At 36.3% G+C, this 11,518-nt stretch overlaps 1 protein-coding gene across 1 annotated transcript; it reads left to right on the top strand.

Annotated features, from left to right (window-relative positions):
• Positions 1-7,564: 7,564 nt before the first annotated feature.
• LOC143607275 (putative F-box/LRR-repeat protein 23) lies at positions 7,565-10,984 on the top strand. The gene is made up of 5 exons (XM_077082783.1): positions 7,565-7,598; positions 8,804-8,924; positions 9,911-10,109; positions 10,526-10,551; positions 10,660-10,984. Exons 1-5 carry the CDS (start codon positions 7,565-7,567, stop codon positions 10,982-10,984), a joined length of 705 nt encoding a protein of 234 aa, XP_076938898.1.
• Positions 10,985-11,518: the final 534 nt, after the last annotated feature.

Raw genomic sequence — 11,518 nt, forward strand, 5'->3', positions numbered from 1 at the left:
ATTTCAGCAATTAAGTGAATAAAACGTGTAATCATCTCTTCAACTGTTTCTACCTTCAATAAATTAAAGTTTCGAAACTGAAACTTGAGCATCACTTTCTTACTCTCAGCTGTGTTCCCCATACTTCTCATACGAAGATGTTGGAATAGAGAAGCACATCTCTTTATGTTACCCACTTGATGAAAGATATTTTCTGGCAATGCCATAGTGAGAGTGGAATAAGCTTTTGTTTCGATTTCCAAAGCTTTCTTCTCTTCTTGTGAATATTGAGAAACAGATTTAGGAACAAAACCAATAGTATCATCACCAATCAACGGTTCCTTATAAACATCATCGAGACAATATGAGCAGTCAGGGTGAACAGACCCCAAATGTGCACGAAACCGAGGTTCCCACTTGGCAAATTCACTAAACTTCATCAATCTTGGACATTTAGAATGTGAACCTATCTCGGTATCAAGTTGAAACATTTGTTGCAACAACATGTTTTGAGAAGCCAAGGCATACATACTAGCCATCTTTGACAAGTATTAAAACTTCAAGGGTATAATGAATAAAATTAACGAACTGTAAACAGTTATAGCGAACTGTGAACAGTAATTAACGTATCAAACCTTAACGAAATAAGGATTAATGTTAACGAACAAGAATTGATTTTAACGAATCAAATGGTTAACGAATTAGATCAGACCACAAACCAGATGGTCAACTAATCAGTCAATACTAACGAATTGACTAAGTCAATCACGAACTGCAAGCTTAGCGAACTAAAGGTTTCTTGTAACGAATCTGATAGCAAACAGACTATAACGAATCAGCTACAGTTGATTTAGCGAATCAACTATAACGTATCAGGTTGTTACAACCGTTTGTAACAAACTTTGATACCTTATGCCACGTGGCAAAGGTTGTTATGACACAAATCCCAAGGTGGACACGTGTCTCTCAAATCAGTTATTCCAATCAGCGAATTAGATAACACGAATCAGCTAATATAGCGAACTAGCTAGCGAATCACGTGAAATAAGTAACGAATTGACAGATTTAATGAACGAATCAAAGTGAAATTGATAACGAATCAACATAGTGAATCATCTTCATCTTTGAATCTTCAAATCTTCAACTGAAATTTCCAGAAAATTGGAAATGATGAGCACGAAACCCTGAACACCAGAAAAACTCAGATCCGTAATACACACTCAATTCTTAACCAAAAACCACAAATTTCCTATCAAAATACTCGTAGCACAATCACGAATCCAAAATCACTAACCTCGTAACCAATTAACCTCGATAACTAACTCAAATAACCCAAAACCTCAACTCTGTTTCGGCCATAATCTAAAACCATACCGAATCCACTCAAAACCAAATCAAACCTCAATTCCACTTCACAAAACCTTACCAATACCGTTAACCCCTCAAAACCAATCCAAACTAACCATAATTCAATCAATTAACCTCAAACTGATCCAAATTCACTAAAAACAGAACATAAACAAAATAATATTCCAATAAACACCAAATCAAATGTAATTGAGCCCGAAAGCTCTGATACCACTTGTTGGATCCCGTACGTGTATCAATCTCAGTAACAATAACCATAACAGATCTCAGATCTGAACGTAATCGATTAATACTTTAACAATGGATCTAACTCATAATTACGTATGATTAGGTGTTGTGTATGTTAATATATTATCAGTATATGTAATAATATTAAGGTTGAAGATCGAGAGAGGATTTGGACAGAGTATCGTTAATTAAACTCTCAAAACTTAAATAACAAGTGAACAGTGTTCACTATATATAGAAGATACGTCTGATTCGCTAACATCCCATAGCGAACTAGATCCTACTTCGTTACATACATTAAAAAGGCGAAACACCCACTGATTCGTTAACATTCCCTAACGAATCAGGGGAAACTTAACTTAAGGACCAATTCGCTAAACATCCTTAGCGAACTGGCCTAATACCTTAACGAGTTACATGTTATAATAATTGTTTATTACATTAAACAAACTACAAATACATTAACATTAAATACAAAGACTCAAGACGCAAAACCGTGCACTAACAAGGGTCGTCAAAATTTCACAGGGTCGATTAGGCTTTTAGCACTATGATCGCACTAATTATATTTTTCTATAGGGTCGGCCGACCCTGTCCGGTAGGAGTAGGTATGCCCCTGCACACCCCTTCATATGATGTGAAGAAAGAAACATAGTTCCTTGTAGTAATACTAAGCTTAATACTGTCACATATAATAACAACAACAATATCCTTAGGTTTATATAATTATTTGTTGGACTTAATTTTTCGACTTATGGAAATCGGGTTATATTAAATAATTAAATGAATTAGGGGATAAATTAAATAAGTTGTATATAATTTGTTAAAGCTAATTAAATTAGTAGATAAACATGAGGTTTTATTTAATATTTAATCGGGATGTTCGGGACTAACTCTAATTGTATTGAGTCATGGTCATCTATACAAGCTAATCCGAGTTCATGTAACTATGGTTATGAGTTTGTAATTAGTTTTACAATTGTATTTTTCTACTTAAAAGATTGAAAGTTATTCAATCCACATCCATCGTGTCTTTTACGTTTTGATGAGTTAAATCAGTTCGTTCTTGAATTGGTATCAAAGTGGTTATGTTCTTGGAGTTTGTTGATTAAATTCGTCATCGATAAGGAGGAAAAAGACATCGATCAATGTCATGATCAATTTGGAAGATCCTATCAAGTCGTGATCGAAAAGAAACTACAGAAACTTTTACGCCATGTTCTTGAGTATTTTTAAAGGAGTGAAAGAAAATGAAAACTAAGGATAGTTAAAAAATGGGTGTTGTTGAGTTTTTTTTAGGATGTAAAGGAAATGAGTAGGAAGAGTTAGGAGGGATAAAATTGATGTTTTTTCCGAATAAATTATCCTCTAAAAAATGGGATAATTACTAAGGATAACATAGTTATCATTTCATTTCCTCTAATTCCTTCCAACTCAAGAACACACCTAACTAAAAAAAATTTATTTCCCTTCCCTTCCCTTTCTTATCCTTCCCTCTCCTTTCCTTTCCATGGTTAAAAAACTCAAAAACAAGGCGTTAGGTATTCATTGATCAAAGCCGTGATAGAAGGAGGAACATCTTAAGTCGATCAAATCTGTGATTGACAGTGAAAGTTCCATCAAGTTGGATTGAAAATTCTTGAGGTGGTCACGGATTGAATTAGACATGTCAAAGGAGATAAGTTTAAAGACAAAAGATCCATCTATTTTAGGTTGGACGCTAGCGGTGATTGTTGAATGCAATTTCTGAGTTATGGAAATTGGGTTAAATAATTAAATCTATCAAGGATAAATTAAATAAGTTATGGAAATTGGGTTAAATAATTAAATCAGGCAGGATTATATTAAATGAGTTGTATTTAATTTGTAACATCCCAAAATTTCTAAAATAATATTGATTATATTATTTGTTGATGGTGAGAAAGTTTACTCGGGTTAGTGTGAAAATAATAGAATAAAGTAGGAGTTATTATGAGTCGGGCTTGTGTTGGGTTAGGTAATATGGGTAATGGACTTGGGTTAGAAAAGAAGGAAGATGGACCATGGGCTCAAACCCATGACCCACATATATAAACCTTAATCACCCATTAATCCTTTCATTTTATCCATATTCCACACACTATCCAAAACACACACTTAGCTCTCTCTCATCTTACTCTCTCTCTCTCTCTCTAAGCCGAAACCAAGAAAAAGAAGAAGAATCGGTTTTCGACCCGAGGTAATGATACTATGATATTGTAGAGATCCAAACCCGTTAGATTTAGTGACGAAACGACGACCCGACACCGTTAAACCGTTGAAGTCACGATATCCAGGTGGAGTCGGGTATAAACCGAACCTAATATGAGCTAAGGGTTCACCCTAGCTCAGATTTGGATCGAACGGGACGAAAAACGGTGATGAAACGAGCGAGATCTCGCTTTTCCGGCGAGATCTGTTTTTCCGGCAACGGCGGCGCCGGAAAGGCGGCCCCGGAGGTTGTGTCACATCAGATGTGACATCTGACTTCTAATAAAACCCTAACCCTAATTCGTTACGGAAATGTAACGAATTAGCAGTAATTCGTTATATAAAGGATAATCAGTGCGTTATGGCAATTCGTATGGGTGAGATGACGAACTAGAAACAGATCGCTAAGTAATTCGTTAACGATAAATAATGAATTAGGCTAGCGAACTGAAATAACGAATCAGAATGACGAACCAGATTAACGAATTAAGTTAACAAATCAGGACAACGAAGTGGATAACGAATTAGAATGCGATTTGATAATGAATTAGAGTGTGATTTGATAACGAATTAGACTTAATTCGTTATAGAAAATGTGATAGCGAATTAGATGATAATTTAAAATCGACCCCAGCCAGGGGCTCTGCCCCTTGGACCCTGCTAGGGGCTGCCGCCCCTAGACCCTGCTGCCAGGGGCGCTGCCCTCGGACCCCGTTTGTTGAGGGGAATAATTAAACTAGAAACGCGATATGGAGAGTGATAGTAATCGATGCGCGTAATTGTTATACAGTTAGCCGTGCCAGCTAAAGAAATGAGTAATCATTAACGGAAGAAGTAACTGAGTTCAAGTGAGTTTCTAGCCCCATTCCTTGTTATGTTTTCGGGGCTGTGTGCATACTCGATGTGATAGTTAATACACTTACCTTAATTGGTAAGTGTATGCCATGTATGATTTATATGTTATCTATATATGTATTGAATGAGAATGAAAGTTTGTCAGTACGTGAACGATCTTTGGATATTGCATGTACTGTCAGGTTATAAATATAGATATGAATATTGTATGTAATGTAAAGATGATTGCTTGTCGGTACGTGAACGATCCTCGGATATTGCACGTACTGTCAGGTTATAAATATAGATTTGAATATTGTATGTAATGTAAAGATGATTGCCTGTCGATACGTGAACGATCTTCAGATATTGCATGTACTGTCAGGTTATAAATATAGATTTGAATATTATATGTAATGTAAAGATGATTTCTTGTCGGTACGTGAACGATCATCGGATATTTCATGTATTGCCAAGAATAGTGATTGTCTCCTTATATGGATATTAAATAATAAATAATGTACAGGGTTCCTTCTACGGATAATATGTATAGAGTGTTCCTTCTATGGAAAGCATAGTGTTCCTTTAATGGAAAGAATAATGTTCCTTTAATGGAAAGCTTAGTGTTCCTTTAATGGAAAGTACAGTGTTCCTTTAATGGTAAGCATAGTGTTCCTTTAATGGAAAGCATAGTGTTCCTTCTATGGAAATATATAGAATGTTCCTTCTATGGAAGTATATAGAGTGTCCTTATATGGAGAATTTATACAGAGCGTACTTCTATTGAATATATATAGCATGGGCAATAGCCATGGTTCTTTTAATAGATATTATGTGATGTTCCTCTTATGGATATTTATACAAGGTTAAGATATGTGTGTATGTATTATATGTGTATGTATTGGGTGTCATCTGATTAATTAGAACTCACTCAGCGTAGCTGACTTTTAGTATGCACGCAGGTGATCAGACTGAAGAGTTAAGTATAGGGATGGCACATGGCATGGATTGAACGGCTGGCATCTGAAGATGAAAGAAATGGTGTTTTAAATATGATGTTTATTATCATGGTTTTAAAGAAAATATTTAATGTTTTGTAATGAAAGATTTAAGTTAACGTTTCCGCGAAAGTTAATGAACTCTGATTTGTAGAACTGCGTTTATGAGTAAATCCAACGTCCAAAGTAGGGCTACAGGGAAGGGGGCCTTACATAATTAATTTATAATAGCTATTTAGATTTGTAGATATACATAGAGGGTTTATTTATTAAATAATTTAGGAGTTTGATTTGGTTATCAATTGTATTTATTGTATTTATAATCACTATATAACCCACCCCAAAGAACTAACGTTAGGGTTATGAGAAAATTGATCCTCTGAGTTATATCTAGATAAATAAACTGACGAGTGAAATAAATACTCTTATGTTTTTTTTTTGTTCGATTAATTAATTTCTAATTCACCAAACCGTGATTATTTTCTTATTGTTTAGTAATCATAATTATAGTCTAACGTGTTTTATGTTATTCTATATAAACCCTGTAGGGATTGATTGTTGTAGTTAAGTTTTGAGTGAGTTTCTAAATATACTAAACGTTTCGTGTTTTGCTCACTGTTCTTGAATACCACACTGCTATCATCAATCAAAATCGGAATTGATAATCAGCGATCTTATAAGGAGCCACTGCCAACCAAATCAAGAAATGGCAATCGATTCTTGATAACCCACCACACACAGCCCGAGCCGAGAAGTAGAACTAGACGCAGGTGTTTCTTCGTCTTGGATAACATGATCAAGGAATCTGTTCAAAGATCCAAGATCAAGAAAATGAGTGATCAACAAGTTGTAGCTCATAAGTACCGAATCAAGAAATTCGTGATCAATAGTAGTGACAAAAGGAAGAAGCCACTGTTGATAAAACATCACGAACATTATCAAGCATTTGTGATCAGTGTTTAAGAACTAAGAACCCATTCAAAAAGTTGGTTGAAGTGCGAAGGACCTATTCAAACGCCATGCATGGAACCCTGTTCAAAAGCTAAGATCAAGAAATAACAATGGACTGATGAACTGCGATAAGTAATTATCAACCAAGAGTTAGAAGAGACCTCAAGATCAAGGGATGACATAAAAAGCTGACAATCAATGATCACCTATGATTATCAATGTAACATATGTCCCTTGTACCACAAATATTGTCCGTTTGCCCATAAAGAGCTCATGAATTTGTTTTTGGTTGCTTCGGTAGACACTTCCCCAGGAGGTCACCCATCCTGCTACTACTCCAATCTAAGCACGCTTAACTGTGGAGCTCTTCTCACGTCCACTAGCGTTAAGCCCAAAACGCATTGGTGATTTAAGAGACAGGGCATTGACTTATGAAAAAAAATCTCTCATAATCCATGGCAATGTGAGATTCGCGTAGGATGTTAAAAATAAACCCCCTTTTAGACTCATCGTCCTCGATGAGGTTTGCCCCACCAACTCATCCAAGATATGGGATTTGCCTAAGGTGTACCTCTCAACACCCCAGGAACTCACCATCCTTGAGGTCTACCCCACCATCCTGAACAACATAGGAGTGGCTCTGTACAGGAGCTAAGCTTACTTCACTTACCTCAACTTACTTCACTTACCTCAATTGTCGTATAACTAGTAAGGTTATTTTGAAGATGGATGGTGTGTCATGGTCAAAGGAAAAGGATTTATCTTGTTCGATGGGGAAAAAGGGTGAAAACCTCCTAACCGACATTTAATATATCAAGATTTACAAAACAATATTATTAGCCTCGGGCAACCAAATCTAGTTGTGATGTTCGATTGAGGGCTTGCTACTTAACAACGCATGATAAAAACAAAGCATTAAGAAACAAGATTCGACTTTACAAGCTCAAACTGAAAGTAGGAAGTCCAGTTTGCCTACAATGGATGATAAACAAAGAGTCGTGGTTATGGCAAGTGAGACTCGGTCACCTCAACTTCCAAACGTTGGGGGCGATTGAGGGAGATACATGTGTCCCCAAGATTCAACAAGAAAACCAATGGTGTGACTCATGCATGGTGAGAAAACAAACAAGAAAGCCGTTTATGAGAAAAGTATCTTATCGAGCATCTCGAGTACTCGAGCTCATCCATTGAAATCTAAGTGGACCGGTCACTCCACTGATATTAACAGGCAACACGTATGCTTTAGTTTTAATTGATGACGTTTCCCATTCTATGTGGTCGTATTTGTTGAAGGAAAAAAACGAAGCCTCTTAGATGATTAATCATTGCCATTCTGGCTATAGTCTAAGGAACCGGCAGCATGAGAGCTCTAATAAGTAAGGCAACCTTATATTTCATAATGATTCTTTCACTCCTAACCCCAAGAGCTCTAATAAGTAGGGGCGACCTTATAGTTTTATAATGATTCTTTCACTCCTAACCCCTCATAAGAGGAGGATACCAAGAGTTTTGCTCAACAGCCTAAAGACTACCTGCCCTGTTAACCTTCTTGCAATTCATTTCCCTACAGAAATCAACTACCTGTCTAAGTGCATTAACTGACTTGTTTGTTGCATAACGCTTCATAATCACAGCTAAGCTTCCTACTGTGAGGATCTAGCCGTTGCTTCAAGCTCACCTTCCTTCATAAGAATAGGGGTCTAATCAAAACCCTACAAATTAACCAATAGGGGAGGAGAGTTCACTAACGAACTAAATTGGTTATGTGAAGAGGAAGGCTGGCGCGACATCTAACCACACCCTACATGCCACAACAAAACGGTGCGGCTGAGAAGTGAAACCAAACTCTCATGGAGATGACCTGAAGCATCTTAAAGGAAATGAGGGTTCCAAATTATTTATAGGACGAGGCGGTTCGACACACAACATATTTGATCAATCGGTCCCCTACACAAACTATGGTAGGAGAATCCCTATACAAAAAGTTCAAGAGAATGAATCCGAATCATGAACATCTCCGCCTCCACCACCTCGGGACCAAAACGGGTACCAACGCGTACAGCAGAACAAGTTATACGACCCATGTAACCAGAAAATTATCGTTAGTCAAAACGTTAATTTTAACGAATCAAAAGGGTTGTGTCGAAACAGGAATTACCGACGGTTTGGATTCCCGGAAACTGGGTATGCTTATTGTGACTTGGCAATCGATGCAGGATTGGGCCGGTTTTACCCTGCAGCCCAGGTGGGACTGAAACGTCCATCCAAAGATATCAGCTTGACCGCAAAGCCCATCTTTACGGTCCCCAATCTGATAAGGAAACCGCAACCCATGAAGTAGACCTGGTAAATTGATAACTATATGACCTTAGACGAACCTCACATGTCTCGGTTTTACCAGCGAAATTTGGTGATTACAAACTCGAATGAGGGTTTAGAAGAACTGTTGCTGTTATAGTGAATGATGAACCGATTAATACCTTCATTTCTCAAATTGCTATTTAAGTAAAATTTAAGGCTTTTATCTACTTAGGTCAAATCTCGATCATAACCTTCATTTCTCAAAATTTATAAATAAAAAATGTATTTTCTTTTTGAATTAAAATGTTGAGCTTGCAATCGTGCAAGAGTCCGCCACCTCCTTCTTGTTCAGTGTATAATGTGAGTTTATCGTTGATTTTCCCAAATTACTTTATGAATTCATAGATGATTTCTTAGATATTTGAAGTTCTAACACCTAAATTTTCTCTATATATTGATTAGTTTCACAAGTTCATAAACCTTTTAATTGATTTAAAATATATGCATCCTGAACTCTTTTGCCGTATTATATTGATATTGACGCTTGATTCGAACGTTTGCTATGCTATAAACCACATGCTCTTGTGTTGCCTGCAAATTGTTAGGGAATTGAATTGAGCTTCATGAAAAGTACTAGGATTTGTTAGTTTATATTTGCATATGATATCCTCACTTAATTTCATTTATCCATTGCTCCGACTATAGTTCTATGTTCTTGTCTTGCTGTTTAATTAAAATATTAATATTGTAATTTATACGCATTCCGATACCCTTTTCCCTATACAGATAAGTGACACTTGACGAGTTTGTAGTTTTTCATTGATTTGCAAATATCAATATATTTTGCAAGTCACATGCTGCCTAAAAATTGTTAGGCTGACTGATCAATTGAGGCTGATTTAAAAAAAATTGTGATTTATACGTAAAATGATATCTTTTATCCTATATTGATTATTGACCCTTGATTCGGTCCATTGCTATGCTATAAACCACATGTTTTTTTGTTGTCTGCAAATTGTTAGGTTCAAGAAAACTGTTTATTTGAATTCGGAACCCAAACAATCTTGGCAAGTGAAGCAACCAGAAAGGAACTGGTTGGAGCTTCCATCTGGCATAATGGTGAACATACTCCAAAGGGTTGGTGTGGATGACATACTTCATAACGCCCAAAAAGTATGCACAGCCTGGCATGAAATCTACAAGGACCCTGCTATGCGGAGGGTTGTTTTTATGGACAAATTTTCCGCTAAATTTAGAGATGTGCGCAAATGTTCGCAGATGTGTAAGCATGTTGTCGATAGAAGCCAAGGCCAATTGGTCGACTTAACCCTCACTGGTTTTTGCCATGACAAGCTTCTTCAGTATATTGCATATTGCTGACAGGTATGCAATCACATCGATTTGTTAACATCTTACAATATATAACTTTTCATTTACAGTTTTTCTATAAGCAAAATGTAATGAAGCTCAAATGTTTATACTATTATGGTTAATAAAAATTGTTTCTTTTTAAGAAAATATGTCTTGCAACTTTTTCTAAATTTGTTTTGGTAGTTAGAAAGTGTTTTGGTACTTTAATGTAACTAGAAGGTTTGTGTAATAGTTGACATTTGGACTAATTTTTTATTCATATGTAGAATCTAGGGTTCGTTAGCAGTATCAGGTCTTAAGATTGATAATTACCATATGGGACTGGATCTGCTAATACTTTTTGTTAGAAAATATTTTTAATAAAATATCTGATATGTTTCTGTTTCCCTTCTGTTCACAGATCAAGTCAGCTTAGACATTTAGAACTCGTATACTATGTTTCTACTATAGATGGCATCATGAGTACTGAAGCTTTCAAGAAATTATCGTCACTGGAAGAACTCAGCCTTGTAAGAACAATGATCAAGAAAGTGAATATTGAAGATGTTGGGCGTTATTGCCCCCTGCTAAAGACACTAAAACTGAACGAAGAGGGATTTAGATTGAGGGAATTAGTTATGGATGGTGCGGATGTTCAGAATGAGATTGCCTTAGCAATTGCGGAAAACCTACCGCAGTTGACTCACCTTGAACTCATTGGTAACTGCATACAAAACATTGGGTAGGAGGCGATTCTGGATGATTGTTGTCACCTTGAATCGCTTGATTTGCGTGGGTGCATGGGCCTTGATCTAACAGGGGACTTAGGGAAAAGATGTTCACAACAAATTAAGTATCTGAGACTTCCTCATAAGTCTTTTAAACCCTATGATGATGTGGAAGTGAATAGGATGGTGTATGCTTTGCTCACGGGGATGGAACCTTAGTAAGTTGTTGTAGGCTACTATGCTGATGATTCCTCAAATTTTAGGAAACTTGGGTAACTTCTAAAGATGCTGGTTCTGGGAATTAATATGCATTTCTTATCACTGTTTTAATTTGATTGTGGTTGTCCGATAAGAATATTATAGGTCCTCTTTGTATGGATCTAACAACTTCGCTCGGATCAATCCGTGTTGTTAGCTAGCGAAAATCACTAACAACACTCGGATCTCGAATCTTAGTTTATAAGAACAAAAAGAAAGAAAGATAAAGTTGGTGTTTGGTAGAGAGAAAAATTCTCTTTATTTCCAAGTGAGTGAAAAGTGTTATCAAGGGTT

The sequence above is a fragment of the Bidens hawaiensis genome, unplaced genomic scaffold, assembly GCF_021521415.1.
Source record: "Bidens hawaiensis isolate Kalapana, Puna unplaced genomic scaffold, B.hawaiensis_p1.1 tig00080780_1, whole genome shotgun sequence".
In the NCBI taxonomy this organism is placed as follows: domain Eukaryota; kingdom Viridiplantae; phylum Streptophyta; class Magnoliopsida; order Asterales; family Asteraceae; genus Bidens; species Bidens hawaiensis.

Coding starts and splice junctions, on each gene's coding strand:
- LOC143607275 (XM_077082783.1), top strand. CDS start 7,565: ATGGATGATAAACAAAGAGTCGTGGTTATGGCAA. Junction 10,110..10,525: donor AGGACCCTGCTATGCGGAGG/GTTGTTTTTATG, acceptor ATTCATATGTAG/AATCTAGGGTTCGTTAGCAG. Junction 10,552..10,659: donor GGGTTCGTTAGCAGTATCAG/GTCTTAAGATTG, acceptor TTCTGTTCACAG/ATCAAGTCAGCTTAGACATT.